At 41.8% G+C, this 23347-nt stretch overlaps 1 protein-coding gene across 2 annotated transcripts in view; it reads right to left on the bottom strand.

Moving 5' to 3' along the window:
- MKLN1 (muskelin 1) overlaps nt 1-23347 on the bottom strand; it is a 93038-nt gene that overhangs the window by 33253 nt on the left and 36438 nt on the right. For both annotated transcript variants that reach the window (XM_021530924.3, XM_085569377.1), the window contains exons 7-9: nt 19417-19494; nt 18200-18265; nt 10124-10236 (exon numbers count right to left, since the gene is read on the bottom strand). In XM_021530924.3, coding sequence (XP_021386599.2) covers nt 10124-10236; nt 18200-18265; nt 19417-19494 — 257 coding nt within the window. The remainder of the gene's footprint in view (nt 1-10123; nt 10237-18199; nt 18266-19416; nt 19495-23347) is intronic.

Genomic DNA, 23347 nt, shown 5'->3' with positions numbered 1-23347 from the left:
ATCACCAATGATGCACCAGGAGCACCAAAGCACCAGAGGGAGGGTCCTGCACATCCAGTCACACAAAAGGAGCATCACAGTCGTGCCCAAAGCCAGAGCAGCCCAGTGGACACACGGCAGGGGCTCAGAGCCCTCTGTAAGGGTTTCTTTAGTGTGAAACACCCTCCCTCAAACAGCACACCCCAACTTCCTACTCTGTAGGAGAGCAGACACCAGTGCCACCCATGTAATTTGATGTCCAAGACTAGACAGCTCCAGCACTGAAATTAAAAATCTTTGGCTGTCACACAGGGTAGATGCAGCAAAGGACTGAATGCTTCTAGGACCATGAAATGGGAGTTTAGCTCCAAAAAATGTATTTTGGATACTCAATGTACGCTCCATTCTTTAAATCACTCTGCAAATAATCCCTGGAAGTGTTCAAGGCCAGGCTGGATGGGGCTTGAGCAACCTAGTCTAGCGGAAGGTGTCCCTTGCCCATGGCAGGGGTCTGGGACTTTATGCTCTATGAAGTCCCTTCCAACCTTTAACATTCCATGATTCTTTCCACTATTTATAAAAGTAACAGATATTCCAACTAAATTTTAAGGCTGCTTTACCAGTTATAAAGAATATTTCTGAGATCATGCAAGTTCATGAGCCACAGAATGGTTTGGGTTGGAAGGGACCTTAAAGCTCATCCAGTCCCACTCCCCTGCCTCCCCTATCTCAGGTTGCTCCAAGCCCCTGCGACTGGACACTTCCAGCTTCTCTAGAAAACTCTTATATAAAAATTACATATTTTCTGCCAAAAAATATTTTGGGAAGCCTAAGAAATAGACCAGAATCTATCTAAGAGTTATCATGCTGAAAACTCCTCAGAACCAGTACTGGAAAGCCAAGAATTTACACAGTTTTTCACACAAGAGAGTTAAATACCTTATGATAAATATTAGGTTTGGATATTAAAAAGTTATAATTAATTATTAATAAGTCCAGGCACAGCCAAGACAGGAAGACCCCCTAGGTCAGGCAGTTGACACAGAATCTGAGCTATGGCTAATCTTCTTACTGGTGCCCTCCTACAGGGATGCCACGGGATAGATTTACCAGCAAAGTCCTTTCTGGGCATCTGACTCAGACATGATGGAGCAGATTAAAGTCAGAGGCAGCTTTTAGCACACAGTTTTGTATGCACATCTCTTCAAGGTGGGAAAACAATAAAATTAAACAGAATAAAGCTTTCTTTTTCCCCTTCCTAAAAGCACACTCACATTTGGGACAGTACTAATTTCCCACTCTTGCTGCATGGGCTTGAGTTGAGCCTGCCACAAAGAGACTTTCCCTGCTTAAATTAGAATTAAAAAATAAATGGCCTGATGTTCTATTTTTGAAAGAGGGTTCAATGAGCTTATAAGTCAAATGATCAGGCTCAGAGATCATACAGCACAATCCTTATGACAGCAGTGGGCTGGATTTGGTGACCCTTGACAGCTCAACTGTTCCAGTCTGAACATGAACTTGACTCCAAGTCTTTGCTCCATCCTTCAAGGGATCAGCACAGGTTTATCACAGCACAGACTCAGTGCAGCCCATGAGCACTCATACAAAAGCAAATAGATAATGCTCTATTCTCAGGAAATTATTATTTATTAGCCTCCTCGCCAGCCTGCTTATAGAAATAACTAATTTGAGAGCATTTTCATAAAGGAATTAATTAATAAACAATATTCTGGCTTCTCATGTGCCCTGATCAAGGCACTACTAAACACCAAGTGAGTCCTCACAGCTGGACTTCCCACAACACCAACATTGTGCTTTGACAGCTGTGCTGCCTGAGTTTTCCTACAGTGCAGAAACAGCTCTGTCAGCCACTGCCAGAGGAATTGCCAGGGCAGGAACCACATTGCTGGATCTCTTGAGCTCTCTGCTCTCACACCAAGGTATCATCAAGGACTTCCAGCAATGCATAACACCAGGATCTTATGTTGCAGTAAAACAAGACATCTTACAAGCCAGTGGAAAGGTGGAAAAGCTCCCACATCTTCAACCATGTAAATATTGGGAAATAATCTGTGGCCACTCAGTATTTAAAATAAGATTATAAAAAAAGATGAAGAGGGATTTCTACACAGATAGTGACAGGACAAAGTGGAACAGTTTTAAACTGAAAGAGGAGACATTTAGAATAGCTGTTGGAAGGATATTCTCTGCTCAGGAGGGTGAGAAGGCCCTGGCACAGGGTGCCCAGAGAAGCTGTGACTGCCCCTGGATCCCTGGAAGTGCCCAAGGCCAGGCTGGACAAGGTTTGGAGCAGACTGGGATAGTGGAAGGTGTCCCAGTGCATGGCAGGGGGTGGAATGAGTTGATCTTTAAGGTCCCTTCCAACCCAAACCATTCTGTAATTCTTTCATTTATTTGAAGAAGGTTGCAGGAATGTGTATGAAGGTCTTGTGCAGGCTTTAGTTTACAGTCAAAAATAAAAGTCATCCAACCTTTGTGATTCAGCTTACAAATGCAAACAAGAGAAGTACTGAAGGAATACCCCAGTACATGGCGACCTTGCAACAAAAGGGCATCAGTTCTGTGCTATTTCTAACAAAAGACACAATTCACCTGCAAACAAAGTGCTGCTCACACTGGTGAAATGTAAAAAAAGTTTCAACTTCTTAAATTTTACCAAGTAAATCGTCAATTTGCTCCACATCCACTGCTCAGCTTTGCTTTCAGCACCGCTGATGAAATGTAACAGACAACCCACCAGAGAACCAGAGCTTTCACCAGCTCCGAGATGGGCCCTGAGGACAACATCACTCGTGTGTCGAATTTAACTAACCCCATTAACAATTGCAGGATGTTGAATGAGGTCATTTTTGCATGCATCACAAGTTCACGCTGTCCTCTCGTTACCAGTAACAATGGCCAGCAAAGGTCCAGCCAAGAGAGATTTTTCCATGGACACAAACTACTCGGCTGAGCTACAACCCCACTTGCAGATCAGAAGGCTGAAAAAATTTAACTGGTTGCTTATAAACTGTTTAGCCACAAAGGTTACAAGCAAGGCTACACTTTTGGAAGTTGATTTTTTTTTAATTAATTGTCCTTGAGATGCCAGTGAAAGACAAACATGAAATTCTAAGTCTAAATCCTTCGACAGCCACAGGCTCTCAGATGTTTCTGAGAAAGTGAAGACAGTTATGAGCTGTGACAAAAGAGTGGTTTGCACCTGAAGGTGTTGGCAAGTTGTAAAAGTGGCTGTTTAATTTCCTAGAGCCCAGTATCAGTAACATCTCCATCAAATGCAAGCCCTGGAAAACTCATGGATTAAGTCCTATTAAACACACTAAGCTTTTTCAGATAGATCTGAATTCAACACATCATTGCACCAGCCATTGTGCCAATAAGTTCTCTTGAGACTTAAGCTCCATTCCCAATTACCTCCAAAACCCAGCTGCTGAAATATCTCAGTAGCAAGGTCCACAAAAACTTACTACATTTTCAAGCACGTAATTATCCAGACAATTTAGCTACAGATTTGCCTGTGATACTACTTGAGACTGCTTCCCCTTTGTTACCACCTTGGGATAACTGGTATTTCTTCAGGGATTTCTGTATTTGTACAGATTGAGCAATGTTAATGTAACATTAATGTAACAAGTCACTCAGTGTAGCTGAAATAAGACATTATTCTACTCCCAAGGCAAAGTTGACTGGTGTGTGAAGCTACTTTCACTCACCGGCAAAAGAGTTAAGTTTTCCTTCCACCTCTACATATTCTCCTATTTCTTTAAAATCCTTTTCTTTTAATCCCTTCAGTGTGAAATGCTGGGGTCCTGGCATTCCAGCTGGCTCATCTCACAGGTGCATATTTCTGTGTCTTTAAAAGCCAAAAGGATATAAATCAGAATTCCTTGTATCAACATCAGTCTCTTCACTAAATCTTTACCTGAAAATCCTGTAGTGTCATTTTTCCCCCAGGATGCATCCACAGCCACCCAAGAATGACTCTACACTGCCTCATCTACAATTTACAGGGAATTGCAAAATGCATTAGGATGATGCAATAATGCCCTAATAAAGCCATGTAAGTAAAATAAAGTTCCATTCCAGACCAGAGATCAGAGCATTAAACTCATCATAAGCTGTAGCTGAAGTGGTGATTTTTATCGGAACATAAACGCCACAAATCAACTCTGCCTGATGCATTACTTCAAGGACTAAAAGTAGTTTTACTTTGCAACTGAAAGCTTTATGATGACTTGGAAATTCAGCATAACCTGAAGACTGGCATGCACAAGCTCCAGGACTGCCAAAGTTGTGCAGCCTCCAGAACATTGGGCACAAGGCATTTATTTAATGCTCTTTTCTCCACGAGACTGACTCGAACAGCAGCGTGTGGAGGAAAAGGACCTCCACACATTCAAACACCTGGTGTGAGGAATAACTGAAGTTTGGCTGGTTTTCTGGGCTTTTTTTCATGCTGGAAGCAAGAAATACAGGCACCTAGTGAAGGAACTGAATAACTTAAGACCTGAAGCTGTTTTCAAATATGGATGATATTTTCCTTAAAAAAATGTCAAAGTTTAAAAAAAAAAAAAGACAAATAAACCAGGATTAAGAGGATAGAACTCTTGAGGCACACAAGATAGTATAAGCACATAAGTTAGCTTCAGAAGCTGAAAACCTTTTCCAAAAAGTTTATTTAAAAATAAATTATTTTAAAAAGCTGAGGTGCTACTCCCTCAACAGGGATTTTTTGCTTTAGGCTGCCTAAGTGGAAATCACTGGGGATGTCAGTTAGGCATATGTGAAAGTCTCTCTCAAGCATTCTGGTGAAAGAATACTGGCTTAGAACATTTTAAACCATTATGCTACTAAATAGGGAGGAAAATAAACCATTAGCCTGTGATATTTAGGATCAGCCTAGGATACTTTTCATTTGGTTCACTCCAGCATCTGCTGTCTTTGTCCCTACTTTTGTAGGCATTTGCACTATTTAGGGAGTTGGCTCCGAGGTACCTCTGCAGAATCCAAGTTTCTTTCAGGGACAGCTGCCTTCTCCCTATGTGCTTTTGCAGCACCAGGAATCTCATACAACTGAGCATCTGTACCACTGGAACTGCTCAGCAGTAGGACATGGCAGACTCCCTGTATTAGATCTCAAGTCCGTAAACATCACAATATTTGCAACAAAAAGCCCCTCAAGTCACTTGAAGTGTCTTCCAAACTGTATCACCATCTGTAGGAAGAAGTCAATATTTGAGACTAGTTCAGTTCCTACACTTCAAACAGCACAGTGTAAAAACTTTACATTGATATGCTCATGTACTTTTGCATCACACCCAAAAAAACAGTCAGAGGTGTCACAAACTCCTACCAAAAATGCTTCTGTGGTAATATGATACTGAAAGCTTTGGGTAAATTCATCCATGTCAACAAATGCAAAGAAATGCATGCAGAGACTGGAGAAAATTTAACTGGAAATACAATAGCAACTGAAATTCACCCTGGCTCTCACCATTAGGAGATCTTTCTACACTTGTCAGCTTTTACTTTCAGCATCCTGGAAAAGCACTTTCTGTTCACAGCAAACTGTCACCTCACAATATACCCATTTTCTACATCATTTTGAACCTACTGAACAGGAGGCACTTGTTGACCTACACTTTCCTTCATTGTGAGCAAAGATTTATCCTCTCAAGCAGTTAAACCATGACAAGACCTTCACTTCTACCTTTGCTAAGGAAACACTTCAACAATTTCTGAGAGAAACACAGTGCCACCTAAACCTAACCCATTTACACAATTTCTACGTCCTTCACAGAGCTGATTTGTGAGCAGGATTTTCCTCTGAAGAAGCCAGAATGAGGATGAGTCAATGTATTTTCAAAGAAGCAGCACAGAAGGTACCAATCAGTGCAGTGACACTGTTTGAAGGGAGATTCCCCCCCATCTCTTGTCTCTAGGAAATACTAAAACAAGGTACAAGAATACCAGAGATACAAAATATGCCAACTAACATACTGCTTTAGTATTATTTATTTGATCTCCAGAGGTATCAACACCCCTCAGCATTTTTATCCTACTTCAAAATCCCCTGACTATCAATTTACACCAAACGAAGTCTTTCCTACATTTAAAATTGTCCTCCTGCACCAATTTTAACTAAATTACCCTTCAAAAGAGAAAGCTGCTGCTTGGAAACTAGAAATAGACATCAAAACACACAAATGAAATTTCCCTGTTAACTGACACTAGCCTAGAGTAAAAATGTCCAAGGAATGACAAGGCTTGTTTTTTTAGAACTATTTATTCCCTAATCCTAAAGCGGTCTGTTGATCTACAGCCCCAAAAAACCCTGAAGACAACAGCATTTGTCAGAACATTCCACTTGATTCAGGGTAGAAACTCTTAAAGGCTCTTAACTGAAACACATTTTGGCTGTGCCTCGTGCCAGCTGATTCACAGGGCTGTCACACACTCCAGAGACAGAAGCTGTGGGTAAGCTGAGAGATCCTGAGCTGCTCCGTGGAGCATCTCCCTGGAAGGATTCAGGCTTGAGGATTTGACAGGCACAGCAGGATCCATACTCTGAAGTGAAGATGGGATCAGTTTGTCCATCAGCAGAGGTGGCGTGCTCACCAGCAGGTCCTGCAGACCCTGTTTTCATGCTGTAGGTGATCAGCTACTCCAGCAGTGCCCTGAGCATTTTGTCCAGACATACAAGACACGCATAAGGAGCTGGAGCATATCCAGGAAAGAGAATGGAGCTGGGGAGGGGCTGGAGCCCCAGGAGCAGCTGAGGGAGCTGGGAAGGGGCTGAGCCTGGAGCCAAGGAGGCTCAGGGGGGACCTTGTGGCTCTGCACAAGTCCCTGACAGGAGAGGACAGCCGGGGGGTCAGGCTGTGCTCCAGGGAACAGGGACAGGAGGAGAGGAACAGCCTCAAGTAACACCAGGGGAGGTTGAGCTTGGATATTTGGAAAAATTTCTTCACTGAAAGGGTTTTCCATCCCTGGCACAGCTGCTCATGGCAGTGATGGAGTCCCTGTCCCTGGAGGAATTCAAAAGCCATGTGGATGTGAGACTTGGGAACTTGGTTTAGTGGTGGCCTTGGCAGTGCTGGGAGAACAGTTGGAGTTGATCTTAGAGGGCTTTTCCAACCTAACTATTGACTGATTCTATGAAAAAGAGCTATGAAAAATCAGCTTTGGTGGTCTAATTGTTAAAAAAGACAAATGCAAGTTCAGGTGACAGACACCTCACTGGAAAATGTTGAAAAACAGCAGCAAAAACATTTTCTAAAAAGGTCACACCATGTTTTCCTAATGCACTGCAACAGAAGCTCCCAGTACCCTTATCCCAAAAGCATTATTCTGTATTATCCCTACAATAACACTGGACAGGATGCAACTTTCACCACATTTCACTCTTATCCAAGTTTAATTATTGACTGCCTAATTTAACCACTGCCACTTATTAATTAGAATAAAAATGCCAGAAGCAGAACTAGCACAATACAACAAAACAAGATTAAGCTCCACTGGAATCTACTCTGAATATTTTTTAAAATTCCATGTCAACAGACATTTCCTTTTTGCAAATTGTTTGTGAGCAGTTGATGTCCCTATTAAAGAAACATCTGGAGTCTTTGTTTTTGAATATACTTCTCAACATTTGAGATTGACCTTTTCATTTCTAAATCAGGTTTCATCCAGATCTCTTTGGAAAAAAAAAAAAAAAAAACAAAAACAAAACCAAAAACCGCACACTGGTTTCCAAGTACAGCAGCTTCCAGCTCACTGTACCTCAGAAAGTCAAAAAACCCTGAATTGCACTTCAGGAGGCCCCCTGAACACTGCTGAATTTATCACAGAATGGAATGTTTTGGGTGGGAAGGGACTTTAAAGCCCATCCAATGCCACACTCTGCTGTAGGCAGGGACACCTCCCACTGTCCCAGGGTTCTCCAAGCCGTGTCAAACCTGGCCTTGGACATTTCCAGGGGTAGCCACAGCTTCTCTGGGTACCCTGTGCTAAGGACCCCCACCCTCCCAGCCAGGGATTCCTTCCTGATATCCCATCTAACCCTGCCTCTGGCACTGGGAAACAATTCCCCCTTGTCCTGGTACACCATGCCTTTGTCCTAAGTCCCTCACCAGCTCTCCTGAAACTCTTTAAGGCACTGCCAGGGGCTCTGAGCTCTCCCTGGAGCCTTCTCTTCTCCAGGTGAGCAACCCTAGCTCTGCCAACCTGGCTCCAGAGCAGAAGGCTCCACATCATCGAGGCCTGTGGAGCTTCTCATCCACCAACACCTCAAGTCCTCCTCCTCAGGGCTGCTCTTGGATCCATTCTCTGCTTGGCCTCTGTCTGTTCTTGGAATCGCCCCAGTCCATGTGCAGGACCTTGCACTTGGCCTTGTTGAACTCCACGAGTCTCACAGGGGCCCCACCTCACAAGTTTGTCACAGAGAGTTCTTCCAGAATTCCCTTTCCAAAGCCACATTTCTCCACACTTTATTAAGTACATCCCTTCTTCAAAATTCCTCATACATTCAGCAAGTCTCCACTTTCTAAAAATTCCTCTTTCTTCCTCTCCTTACTAGACCCTTCCCATCTTCCATCTGAATTTCCTGAACTTCCACAACACTCTGTTAACATTTTTCCCTCCAAAAATCCCTTTATAATTATTTAATCACATCAACTCAACTCTTCACAGCTCTCCTTTTGTGCATCCCTCCTTCCTCCCATCCCAGTCTTGCCCTGCTGGAGTCAGGTATGAAGAACCTGGAGGGAAAACACCCCAGCCAGGCCTCCTAAGCTGAAGAGAAACTCAACTGGATGTGGCACAACCCCAGCAAGAAGAAAATGCATACCTTAAGCACCAGACTGACCCACACTGGTTTGTGCAGGAAGAAAACACAGCAGCCCCTTTTAGACTAAACAGTACATAAATATAACACTTTTACCTATCCACAGCTCTGACAGAAACCAGAGTATCATGTTCAGATTTGTTATTGCCCACTTTGTAAAGGATGTTCCAATCAGTAAGTACATGACACAGAGATTCAAGGGCTACAGGAAATGCCTGTGAGATTTTATTCTTTTTTTTTTTTACAGCTCAGGCTATTTGTCCTACTTGATCACAACCTCTAAAAAACTTTTGCCATGAAAAAAATGAGAATATTAAAGTGTTATTTAATCTGGTAAGGAAGCTCACAAAATTAGTCACGACAAGTAACTGGGAAATACAAATGAGAAACAAGATGTTTTTCTACTGTTTTCAAATAGCTGAGGAAATAAACTCCTGAATTTGTCAAAAAGTGGTGAGATCTCAAACTTTTCAAACCCAAGAAGAGGTAGCATGAATTTTCCCCTGACAAACAAGTCATGAACACAAAATACAATAACCACATAAAACTTGAAGATTTCAGTGTACAGTGAAATAAATTACAGAAACCAAAGGTACTGGACTTTTTTTGTCTGGTCCTATAACCCAAGCTACATTAATTTCAGGTTTCATACGTCAAATACTGAGCAAAATAGGCCAAGGAAAATGGTTCAAGTGAATTCCACGAAAGCTCTTGGGGTTGTGTAGCCTTTGGCAGTAACCCCTGTCCTCTAGATTTCCATCTGGTAGTTGTCCATTTCTATTCATTTTTGACAGAAGCTAAAAAAATAAACAATTGGTTTCTGAAGCTCAAACACCAGGATCAGGTCTGAAATGTTCATTAGCAAGTTCTTGGAACCTTCCAGTGGGAGGTGTCCCTGCCCATGGCAGCAGGGCTGGAACTGGATGATCTTTAAGATCCCTTCCAACCCAAAACATTCTGTGATGCTGTGATAAGTCTGGTTGTTTAGCCACACAAAGTTATTTAACTCGTGCTCTACTTGCTGAGCTGATTTTTTGGCTGATCATTTCTGCTTTTGAGAAACAAACCTTTCCCCTCCAGGAATCTTAGCACTTCAAAGCCACCTCCAGCTCATATTTTCCCCACATAAGCATTTCAAAAGTCTTCAGAACTTGAAGGTCTGAACTCTGTGGCTCTCACCCTTAAACTGCACTTCAACACAAGTACTTTAGTAGGGCCATTTTTGAGGGCAACCATTGAAGTATTTTTACAAATATGAATGTTTGCAGAACTTACCTCTTTCTCAGTATCCCTGGATATACAGGTCCACTGGTTTTCCTTCACACTGTATGCCCAGAAGTCAGCCAGATCCTGAGTTCCATCCCAGCCACCAAACAAATATACAGTTTCTATTCACAAAAAAAAGTTAATTTTATTTTAAAAAGAGAATGTGTTTAAACAGGCTAATGCCTACAGAACATCTGTGACAAAGACAAACTATCAGAAGATAAATTTAAACTATTTTTTTTTACTTAAAACACCACTGCTCTTTGAATGGAACTAGTCATCAAGACAGAAATGTGGTTTGGTTTAGTAATGGAAGATTTTAGGATTGATAGACAGCCAATTCTCAGAGTCATTTTCTATTTCCACATTTACATAAGAGGCAATCAAACCCACAGCCTTCTGATTAAAATTCCAGACAGACAAATGAACAATATTTAACATTTTGGATCCTGTGCATGTAGTCTATCAATGACATCTCAGCCTGTGCCCTGTTTGGTACAGGATTTATACATCAACAAGATTTCGGAGATAGGAGCAGCAAAGTTTTCATGTTTAGTCCATCCCTTAGATAGAAAAATCAAGTACAAAATCCTCTTCAAGGGAAATGTCTTGCATAAAGTAACTTACCTGAAGCCACAAAAGCCAGTGAGTATAAGAGTCACAAATCTAAGTCAGTGTTTCAGGGCTGTCACCTCAAACCCGCAACTGCTCTGTGTACAGCAAGTTCTAAGGCTTCCCAGACTCACTGATAAAACCAGATGAAGCCTTTGAAAGGGGGAAGCATTTAAGAAAGGAGTTTCTGTTCTGCCATGGAGAGATAACCAAACTGCTCCCATTATAGAAACAGCACTATCTGGTCTCAAAATACTTCATTTTCAGACTGCATTAAAACAGAACACAAAGCCAAGCCCAAGAAGAACAAGCTCCTCAAGACTTGCAGAGCTTTGAAAAACTCCTTTAAAATCCACATACCACTTCTATTATGGAGGCAATGGCCAATTTTTAATCCAACACCAATTAAAGCACAGAGTTAGAGCACGATTATAAAATGGGACTAGTCCCTGACCCTTACCTACCATCAGGATAGTGGTCATCACCATGGAAAGGTTACCCTGGTTCATTAACTTTAATTACCCTTCCTCCTGGACTCAGGGCTCCCAGTGTTCCCTGCAAAGAGCAGGTCCCTTTGTGCGCATAAATTCTCACAGCTCACAAAACCCACATTACCACAACAGCTTCATTGATAGCCGAGAAAAATAAAAGATTTGGCACCAGCTAAAAATCCTACTGGGGCCTTGCCAAAATGTCAGGCCTGCCTGGAAAGGCTTTGTTGGCTCACATGAAATTTAATAGCAAACCTGAATGACTCCGATGAAAACTCAGATTTTGGAAGTTACCTAACCCAGGCTGACAGAATTAAATGTGAGCACAGAGAGAGGAGCACGAGCACCCAGCTGGTGTTGAGCAACCCCAGAACAACACCCTGAAACCAACTGGACATTAATTCTGTGCCAAACCCATTTTTCATCATGAAGCAAAACTGTAAAGCTCACATGAAAGAAAGGCTCCATCACTATCTAGACCCAATGAAAATTATACTTCCGCAATAAGGCAAGAAACAAAAAATTTAGATATTTTAGAAAAAGGTTCCATATTTTAAAAGGAATATTTCTTAATGTATCAATGCATCTGTTGCTGGCAATGTCAAGTAAATAGTTTTTTATAGTTCTCCTAGAATTTATAATTGTTTTTCCATGGTATAAAGCAAAAAAAATAGTTGTTTGGTGGTTTTGGGGATTGTTCTTGTTTGGTTGGGGTTGGATTTGATTGCTTTGGTTTGGTTGGATTTGAGTTTTTTTGGGGATTTTGAAGTTTTTTTTGAAGTCAAGCTTCACTCTATTTCCTAATGAGTATCACTGCTTGTATTCTAGCTGTTAATTCAGATTTTATGGGAGGGTTTTTTCCATCCTGCATGCAGAGACACAACCAGGACAGATATCAAAGAATTCAAAGAGGACAGAGGCCACAAACCCCAGGCAGCAGCAGTGGGGCAGCTGAAGGGGAGCCCAGCAGTCTCACACCAATCTAACTCTGCTAGCACTGGGGAACTCAAGGAGGAAAGGATCCTCCCTCTGCATCCAAGCAATATGGAACACAGCAAATTGATGCTGCTTTATTAAAGCAAGTCTCTATTCAGCTTTAGGAGCAGAGCAGGAGAATTTTCAAAACTAGCTGCAAGGCAACAAGAAAAAAACATGAAAGCAATTATATTTACCCAAAGCTTTTACCAGCTACGTTTAGGAAGTCAAATTTCTCCTCCAGCATCCTCAGCTTATTTCCTCTACATTTTTTTCTGAATACAAACTCGACACTTTGAATTAAATATGTTCTGTGAGTATTTCTAAACTGCTTGCTGAGTCAAAAATTTTTCTGTAATGTCTGAGTTCTTTTCTTCTCTTACTCTCTAGATGATTAAAAGGTGCCAGAGAAGTCCTCAAATTAGAGGATGTATATTCCCAACAATCCACATTATTTCCTGCCATTCTCTACTTAATTTCTATTTCTCAGAAAAGCAGCACAGCAGCCTTCTCCAACCCATTTAAATACTAAAATTCCTGGGGTGGTTTCAGTCCAGGTTCAGACACATTCTCAAGGACAGTTCTCTAACTCCTGTTAACTCCATTTTATCCATGTGGTGAAATCCTTGGTGGGATTTTGGTACAGAAGGTCTTTCTCAGTGAATACATTCCAGTCCTGGTGACACATTTAACTACATTTTTTGGTCAAGTATTATTTCCATGTCTCTGCTAGAACAGCTCTCCATGAAATACAAAAGAACTGTGGATCTACAGCACCTCTGCAAAGTCCATCAGTCATCCCCTAAATCCCTCACAGGAGGGCTAACTTCAGCAGAGTCCACATTGCCCAGGGAATTATTCAGTTAGACTTTGTCCAAGGATGGACATTTCAGACTGCATCCCTGCTGCAATAACTAATTAACTTCATTACAATTTTCCCCCCTAACACCTAACAGGATTTTTCCTTCCTGTTCTTTATCCTATCCCTCTGCTTCCCCCAAAATGAGCCTGGCTATCTCCATGCTCTCACCAGCAGCTGAAGACAGCTTTAGGATCCTCCTATGAACCTTTTTTCTACCAGATGAACAACACCAGTTCCATGAGCATCTCCTCACACATCACACGCTCCAGCCCTGACCACCTTGGTCAGTTCAGTTTGACACAATCCTTATTGACCCAGAGAGCCCAAACCAGGCACAGCACTCCAGATATGTCCCCATGTACCCAGAGAAGGAACATCCCCCTCTCCTCTCTCCCTGCTGGCCATGCTTGTGCTGGTACAGCCCAGCAGGAGAGGCCGGCCTTCAATGCCACAAGGACATGTTGCTGACACACATTGCGCTTCCAGCCCCTTGCAAATCCTTCCACGCAGCCAGTCCCCAGCCTGTCCTCCTGCACAGCTGTCACATCCTAAGGGCAGGAGCAGAACCTCACAGTGCTTTCCTGCAGACCTTCAGGGTCCCCTGGACTCATGGCCCTGCTCCCCAGTTCATCAGCCACTGCCCTCCCAGTCAGCTGCCAGCACAGACTTGCTGGGGCTGTACTGGAGCATCACTGTCTCTACAACTATGAAAGATTCCTCTCAGAAATAACAAAGCAACCAAGGTGTAAGATCTCTCAAAAGCCTTCTACAAAAGGATGTCACTTCCCCAAGTAGCACCCACGTCTTTAGTTACACGCCAGCAGTGCTGCCCACTTTGTGAGGAGCATTTAAGAGCACAAATATAAAACCAGCCTTAAATCTTCTTGCGGTATCACACTCCTTGGTTTCTGAGCCACAGTTCAGCTGGATACAAGTTGGCTGAATACAAGAGGTTTTTTTAAGGTTAGGCACACAGTCTCAAATGTGAAAGCCCCATGAAGTTGAGTAACCTCCAGGATTCAGCAGCTGTTTGTGTTTCAGAGCTTAGAAGCCATCTGTGTTTTGTTTCTGAGATCCCTTCATCCTGTACACAAGTCTTGTCTTTAAATATCTTATGGATAGCAGTGTTTTCTTCAGGCAAAACAGCATCCTTCATGTCTGCTGCTCTCTCTTCATCTCTTTCATCTTTCCATGCTGCTTTTGAACAAGCCTTGTCATTTCTGCTGTTCTGCCCACATGTACTATGGGCACGCTGGGCCCAGTGCTCTGAATCTCCCTCTGTTCCCAACCTACAGATTTGTCCTCATTTATCTAATGGAAGGAAGGAAGGAAACAGAATTCCTTCAGACGAAAGGAAAAGCAAAATGATGTACAACCAAAATTACACAGCAGTTGCACTTCAGTGAGAGAACAGTGGTACCACATCAATAAAGACCATTCCACTAATGCCTTCCCTCAAAAAACTGTTTCACTTGCCAAAAAGAAGAGAAATGGAGACAGAAGAAAAATCATCCTGGTTTGCTTAGCTGTTATTTCTAAAGCAGGCTCATGGGAAAACTTCAACATTTAAGAAAGCCTGATATAACACCAAATATTTTTTTAATAGAATGATTCCTACATGGTCCCCATTTCTATTGTTACCAAAACAATTATATGGCTTTATGGACTGTTAGTCACTGTGTCTGCCCTCTAAGAGCAGAAGAGATCAATTCCACCTTGCCTATGGAATTATAAACCACATCTCCAAAACACATGACATATACTGTTCCTAAGTACTGACATTACTCCTTAAAACTTGCTTTTGGCAATTCACTTGCCCATTCCCTCTTCCAGAATAAGCACTGGAATTTTGAAACATGTAGCATATGACCCATAGGAAGGCCAGGGAGGGCAGACTCAAAGAGCAGTTCATAAGGAACCAGTGCCAGATGCTGACACCCTCATCCAAAACTGCATTAGGGTTCAATTCCTTGGGAACACAGTTCTGCACATGAGCCTGTGTGTTACTGCCCCAGTATTTCCCCAGGGCCTACACAAACAGCTTCTCATGTCTGACATGCAGCACACAACACTGTGTTCTTGTGTACTTTTAGGATTGTTTGAGGGGTAATTTTGTTTTAATCTATGTACCTGGGTTGCAACTACTCAAGTACTTCCCCTTCCTTGTAGAAAAGCAGAGAGAACTCTCCAGCCTCCCACACAGAGAGCTGCATGAGAAATGCAGGGAAAAGCAGGAATAACAGGAGCTTTCTGTTTTCATTTGCAGCCTAAAGCTTTAAAGTACCTAACAGTGGTTTCAGCTGTAACTGAATTCCTCTTAGTTTTTGTTTCTGCACATGTACTCCCATCCAGAGTCATTCCAGTCTGAGTCTTAATGTGATTAAAATGATGGAGGATATAGTGGGAATCACAAATTTCCCATTTTTAATTTCTCTTTTTTTATATATATAGGAAGACATCGGGCTGCCTTCTCAGTTCTGCATCCCACAATGCCTACAGTTCCATTTCAAATACCAGCTTTAAGAGTCTTCCAAAGCATCAGGAATCTTGCACTTACTCAGTCAGCTGTGGCAGGTATTAAGAACACGAGTACCAGATGGAAATGAGTTCCAGTACAAGTTACTGGCTGCCAGCAGAGACGCTAAATTCTCCTTCAGTTACTTTCAGCCTACTCTAAGAGAAAGATAAACCATGCTAAAAGGCAGTTTAGACCAAGCTAATCCATGTTCTACACAAAATTGATAAACAAAGTCTCAGTGACTCCATGCACTAGCAGCAAATTAAGATCTAGTTCAGCTACTCACCAACCCATATCCTCTACCTTGACACCAGCACCTGCATCCAGCAGGCTCAGTACTATTAGATTAGAATTATTTTTCTAGTCAGTAATAAGAGGTTAAAATCTCCTTGAGGTTAATCAAAACACCAAACCATTTAGAGTTCGTTTATAGCTACAGCAGGTCTGGCCATCAGGGACAGAAATTTGCTTCCAACACTTAATTCTACATAATATGAAACTTCAGAATCTCCTTGTAAGTATGATTTTGCTGTTTCACTTCACCTCCAAAAGATTCAAGTTGAAGAAAATACTGATTTTTGAGAAGGACCTAACTCCTCTAACACGAAGTGCAAAGTGAAATGATTTTTCTTCAGTTGCCAAAGTCTTTTGAAAAAAGAACCCACTCAGCAAGCATGTGAGTAAGGATGTCTTTGAAGGGAAGAGTACACCACTGCTCCCTTTTCCATTAGCACTGGATCTGTCCAAGGTTAGCCAGGGAGCTTTCCAGCTCCAGGCTGTAAAACGCATCCTGACATAACTGGCTACATTCCCGCCAGCTCATTAAACTCCACCTATATCCAAAAGGAAAACTCCAGCAATCAGCAATGGGAAACAGCCCCAAGAACTTCCCCTGGCCTGTCACGAGCCAAAGTAAATGGCAAAACTGATCATCTCAAAAACATTTCAGTTTTTACAAGCCTCAGTGGACCTGGATGCAAAGCTGAGAGCAACTTCCCAAACAGCCCACAGGGAAACTTTGGGAAGGTATCCCACCACATGTAAATAGAGCTACAGCATGAGGGACCAAGATCCAGGACTCCACTTCTGTGGGTACTGTCTAGTCATTTCTGTGCAAGTAAAAAATAAAATAAAATTTTAAAATTGCATACATTTGATACATTTGTACTACATTATAATGTATAATATATATACATTTATAATGTATATAATGTATATAATACATTATTCATCTCTTTCCATAAATAATATAAATATTATTAAATATTAAATACACACATATATCCGAAGTATATATAATACATATAAAATAACTCGAGAAATATTAAAAAATATATGGATGAGTTTCATTGCCTTGTTAAAGCAGAGTGAAACTGAAGTCAAAGGCAGAGCTGACAGCCTCACTGGGACTTAAGAAAAGCAAGAGGAATGGAAAGGAAGGCTCACACTACCATGGATATTTTATTTTCAGGAGGTGTGCAGGACTATCATTTCCAAGTTGACAAGGATCATGTTTCTTCCACGCTCTTGTGAAACATTCACTACTAATTCCCGAGGCCACTAGGGAGCGTTCCCAGCCTCTGCATAGACAAACACCAGGAAATCCTCCAGCAGTGTTTTGCTCTAATCAATCTCAAACCTCTCCCACCAAATGAGAGAAGTTTACTCTCCTACACCAAATAACTTGAGTGCTTCCTCCAGTGCAGTAACTACTCTGAGCAAAAGCCAGAGGCTGCAGCCACTGCTGGATTTTTGCTTGTTCACCATGACTTAGCAAATTACTCTGGAAGGTCCTATCCTGTCACATGCTCTGTCCCCGTCCTGTGACCACAGCAGATATGGCCATGGGCATTTTTTTGCCAACTCCTTCAATGCCACCCTATATTCCTGTCCAAACCCACGCCCTGATCTTGTTTCTCCCTTCCTAAGAACAATCCTTTCACTCACACAGCAAAGACTCGGGCAGATGCTTTCCTTATTTTAGTAAGGACTGACGTAGCACAGAAATCTGATTAAGTAACAGACAAAGATATAGAAAATTATGCAGAACAACAATCACTGGAACTGTTCCTGATACACCACCCTACTTTCTTTTCTCTGTATGTTCTCTGAAACAGAGGCTGAGCCATTCCTTAAACTGCTACAGGAAACATTTTTGCAAAAGATGTCTAAAGAATTATATTTAACAGGAGTTTCTTGCACACTGTGGGAATTAGAAGCCACTCCAACCAAAACAAAAGGAATGTTTCAACACACCAGATCTATTGCTTGAGCAAAGCCTGTAGCAGATAAGGGAAATTATTATCCCTAATTTCTCTTCTCTTGTTTGAACTCCTGCTCTAAGATGGTAAAAGAAACAAAAAATTAAAACCAGTTGTTCTTGGTTTCTTAGTTAAGATAAGACAATGGCTAAAGCATAACTCAGAATTATTAGGGAAGAAGGGGAAAGGCAGCTGGACTATAGATCCAGAGAGGAAGCAGACCATTTAATCCAACTATTAGAAAGTGCAATTTTTTTTTCCTCAAAACCTGAAGTTAACACAGTGTCTGAAGAAAAACACATTTGCATATTAATCTGGAAGATAACTGATTAAATAACTTAGTTAAGAAATGTAACAACTACTCACCTGTCTGCACATCTATAACCATCTGATGGCCACCTCTCATCCCTGGTCGACTGTCTTCCCCATCACCTACAGAAAAAAGAGGGAAGGGAGAATTTTCAATTTTAAGACTTTTAAAACCAAGAAAGATACAGCCTCAACATGGAAGCAGAGGAACTGAGTAACTCACCCTTCCTTAAACACTAGCACATAATTTTTTCCAGGTAATATTTTTTGTGCACTACAAAACTGTACAAAGTTTTATACTGAATGATCTGGTGACTGACAGTGCAGAGAGCAGAAGTGAATACTGCAACTCCCAATGCCTCAGAAAGGAGATCTAACATTCCTAACACAGTCAGTGTACACAAAAGAGCTCTGAGCTGTCCTTGCAGCTCTCCAGCAGGGATGACACAGCCACCCTTTGGCTCCCCTTCCATCTCTCCCCACCTGAGAGCTGCCTGAGGGCTGAGCTGTGAGAAGAGACACTCAAATGATAGGAAATGAGCCCCTGGGATGGGAGCAGGACGTGATGTAGACACAGAGCACAGCCAGCTTTGCACCAGCTATTTTCACATATAAGGCAATTCCAACTGTCCAATTAAAGCACTTTTCCAACTACTTGATGTATCTTAAGCATTCAGGACAGGTGACACAAATAACCCCTCCCAAGGGGCTTGGGGACAGTGCTCCACACTTGGCAATTGTCACCTTGGATCCTACATTTGCTCTGTGACAGTGATTTTTGTATTCTGCAGTTAAGGATGCTGCGACAAGTCTCTTCTCAAGGCAGACAGGAATGGAAAAGCTTCTTTCAGTTTGGATTTACTGTGTAACAGATCAAGACTTCAAAAGATCCACCTCATTTAAAATACTCCCTATTGAGATAATGTATGTATTTGCCAACTCCTCAGTTTAAGTTGAAGCTAAATCAATCCCATGTGCTAAATCTGGTAGCACAGATAACTGCTCTCATATTTAACCAATAGTCTGGGATTTGTTACTGAACTGATGATCTATCCCTAAAGTTACAAGCAGTATTCCTGTACTGTTCCTTACTCAACCAGAGAGCAGGCTGAATTTCACTGAATTTGCAAACAAATGAAACTATTTCAGAGAAGGAACCATTCCCTAGAACCCTCCTAGAGGAGACTTTCTTGCATCATTCTGTTGCTACATATTCTCAAAGGACCAAGACAGGACTGGCAATACATGAATTCTATCCCAAGAAATGCCCTTACCTTTGGTGCTTTTGGGGATAATCTGCCCCCAGCGAGGTTTGTACTCTTGCTGACTGATATACTGATTGAACAAGCCATCTGCAAAACAAAAATTTTGCCAGATAAAACATGTATCCTTCCATTATAGTAAAATCACTTTTAACGTGGGTAACTTCAGCCTAACTCAATCCAGTATGCCACTCCAAAGCCTCCATTTTCAGTGAGTTCTCCATTATGTGTCAGTTAGTTTGTTAAACTTTTGTTAGTTTGTTAATGAACTAAATGTGTGAGCACTAAAATAAAAAGAATACTTGCTACTAGATCAATCAGGAATTATCCAGTTTGCCTGCCAGGTCGTGCCAAATGTCTATAAATCTCCAGCATGGTGTATTTAATTAAGAATAGAATCCCTCCCCCTTATTTAAGCAAAAGGAAAGTTGCCAGTACATATAAAATTCAACCATTTTAGTGCACGTTAAGTTAAAACTAGGTCAGACAGCATCTCTGGAGCTTCATCTGAGAAGGGAAGCAGAGCAGATTGTTTAAATGCTGTGATATGGGACAATAAAGCACTGGATGAAAAACAAAACAATAGTTCACATTCTCTTCAGAGAGTTCAGCAAGAAGAGTGACAGAGGCGTTAGATCCTGGGCCAGATGTGCCAAGTGCAGCATTTCTGTGAGCAGCACCAACTCCAGCACTTTATCCACACTCCCCTTGTGCCTGCCACATCTTCAGCATCCAGAGGCCAGTTCCTAATCCTGTTCAGATGTTAGCAGTCCACCACATAAACACCAATTGTCTGTAAAGGAGACTTGTAACACCCTGGGACTGCTCTCCACCATGGGAAGGGCTTGGCACGTGGGGAACTTGGTGCTTTTGCTCTTCAAATGTCTCCTCTGAAACACCTACTTCACCTTCTGTAGCACAACAAACTATGAGAGCACCTGAGCACTGTTTGCCTGGCTACATCCCACCCATCACCCACCATCTCAACACACAAGCTCTTCCTGACAAATACGTCTACTGTATTAATGAATTAATGCATTACCTGGAAAAAAAAAACAATAGGAATTTAATAGATGATGAACGCCTCTGCTGATTTATACAAAAGCCCTTTGTAGGTATATAGGCAAAAAAAAAAAAAAAAAAAAAAAAAGATCCTTACTGAACACATCCCTATTTATTTAGAAAAAGGTAAAAATTGTTTGTTAAGCACGACACAAGGCTCGGAGAAAATTTTCAAGTGTTTGCTGGCATCCTGTAGTTTGTCGTGACTGAAATCCAGGTTTTAATTAAAACTCAAGCCAGCAAGTATTTCCTGGGAGAAGATGAAAGCTCTATTTAGAGACCATCTAACAGGAAAACAAGGGCACTCAAGAGCTCCTGAAAAGTGATGAGTTTGGTCTGAAAATATAAAACTTCCATAAACTCAGCTGTGCAAGTTTTTCCAAATAAATACTCTGAAAACAGGGCAAATTTTACTTTCACCTCAGCGCCAAAACCAGCAGCTTTCCCTTCCACATTAGGTAATCGAGGAAAGCCAGAAGTTTGCTCAACGTATGTAGAAGAAAAAGTGGTTTATTTTGGGTTTAATAGCAGGGTTCTTAACTCCCACTTCTTCAGCATTTATGAAGCTGGGACAACACACGAGAGGCTTGAAGCTTGAGATCTCATAAACTGTGATTCAGAAAAGCCAGGCCTAATAGAACAAATGCATGTGCTGTGAGAAATCCCACAGTGACTCAGCCACAAACCCAGACAGAAATGCAGCTTTTTGGTTATCGTTACAGCCTTGGGTCTGCAAGACAGAAACCAAAACTGTATTTATCCCTATGGCAGCCAATAGATAACTGGACATAAATAGTTCAAAAGGATGAATTACACCACATAGGATCTGAAAGGGTGATTTAACCTCTCTCCCATGCTCTACACCCACAGGCTGCACTTGTCAAGATATGACACTTCTCCCCTACTGTGCCTTCGGCCTCTTTTAATAATGCTTCTCGTCTTCCATGGGACATTGGTTTGGAAATACTCCAGCTTGCTTCCCAGAAATGTTTCCTTCAGCTGGAAGCAGTTCCACATTCCCTGTACTTGCATTGCAAACCAGCAGCAGCTTGTTTTGGAAGCTGAATCACCACCTGTCTGACACCACCAGGGAAAAAAAAGGAGGATTTCTAGGTGGATTCTGTACCCGACGCCAGACCTACGCCAGCGCACTCCTTATGTTCCTTGTCAGGAGAGCACTGCTGACCAAAAGGTCTCCAAAGCTCCTGTGAGGCACTGAGGAACTGAAGATCACATCTAGGCCTGCTCAGGTCTGTCAGCTGTTCCCAATGAAACAGGAGATGAAAATAAATTTCAAAACTCTCATCAAAAAAAAAAAAAAAAAAAAAAAAAAAAAAGCGCTGAGTGGAAGTTTTTAAATGAAGTGTTTTTCGCTCCGGAGACCTCTCACTTCAATGTCCATGTTTACTAAAATTACAGCCAAGAAAACAACTTTGTACTATTTTCAAGCCCTTTGCAGTAACTCATGACGCATTTTGGACGTAGCAACACGAAGTTCACTGTGATTAAAGCTCAGTGAATTCTGCCTCCCTGATAGCCCAAGTCTTTATTTTGCCAGCCAATTGCAGGTTACCCAGAAAGGATTACTACAAACATTGTGGACAAAAATATTTCACTTGCTGAAGACAATCGGGAGCAAGTTGTGTAAAGTTTGGGGGTTTTTAGACAACACACATCTCCAGGTAGGGTTGCTGAAATCTGTTCATTTCACTGCTAATGATTCAAAAACCTTAAGAGTGACACTCTGCCCGTAATTTCTGGGAGCTGGAGTATGACATTTTAAGATTTTTCTCAAATCAAAGAAAAGTAGCCACAATATCTAAACAGTTGGAGGCTTTTTGAATCACAAATTACCTTCTGAAGAAAACCTGAAGGAGAGAAACCTTCTACCAGATAAAAATCCAGCCATTACTTGACAATTTCCTCAAGACTTGGGAGAAACAAGGAAACATACCATTTTTTTTCTAGCCTCAGAGCTGTAATATTTTCCTGCACTTTGTTTTTCATAAAAATGAAACAAGGTTTGCTCTCAAATCCATGTAAGTTATCCTCCTTCTACACAAACCCCTACCATTTACTTCCCAGAGGCTTTGGATCCCTAGCCAGCCTCTTCCCTCCATATATCCCAGTATACAGAACAGCTTTCTCAGAACTAAATCCAGACAATATTAAATGGTAAAATTCAGGTATATGTGTCTGTCTACAGCTTCCAGGGGAATACAATTGTTCCTGTGAATCATGAGTTTTGGGAGACACTGGAGCCTGCAGGCTGCGCATCCCAACTTCTTGTTTGTCGCACAGGACTGACTTGTCACCAGATAAACACATGTCACATACTGATATGAGCAGTGCCAGAAGGAACACCTCAATCCCTGGAATACTAATAGGAAACAAGCAGTTCTTCCACCCATTCCAAGCAGCTTTCCACGTCTACAGGAGCTGCGAGCAGTTCAACCAAGCAATTTGCACTCCACATACTCTCTGTAGGAATATTAAGCAGATTTTTTTTCCTTCAATAATATAGGCCCGAAAGCTATAGGAATGGATCCAAATGTGAAGCATTTGATCAGAATCTGTGAACCAGCTGAGATTTAGGGAACCTTTTCTTTTTGAGACGAAGTCAGGCAGCTGCCAGAGTTTCCATTTGCCCATTTTCTAAGTGTAACGCACAAGTCAAAAGAATCAGTGGGAAAAGTGTGGCTGCCTGCCACCGAGCTCTCAAAAGAAATCATCTGGTGATGTGAGGTGGAAGACAGCGTTCATCATTAGCAATGCAAAAGAACAAGAGTTAGCTCTGCCAGCACTAATTCTTGACCACCTACTCTTTTTCTACATGACTAAGCCTATGGAAATAGCCTGCAAGAGATGCAGAGCGCTGCAC

The sequence above is a fragment of the Lonchura striata genome, chromosome 1A (assembly GCF_050655825.1).
Source record: "Lonchura striata isolate lonStrDom1 chromosome 1A, ASM5065582v1, whole genome shotgun sequence".
Taxonomy (NCBI): Eukaryota; Metazoa; Chordata; class Aves; order Passeriformes; family Estrildidae; genus Lonchura; species Lonchura striata.
Note: the sequence above shows the minus strand (reverse complement) of the source record. Positions and strands in the feature narration are given on the sequence as shown.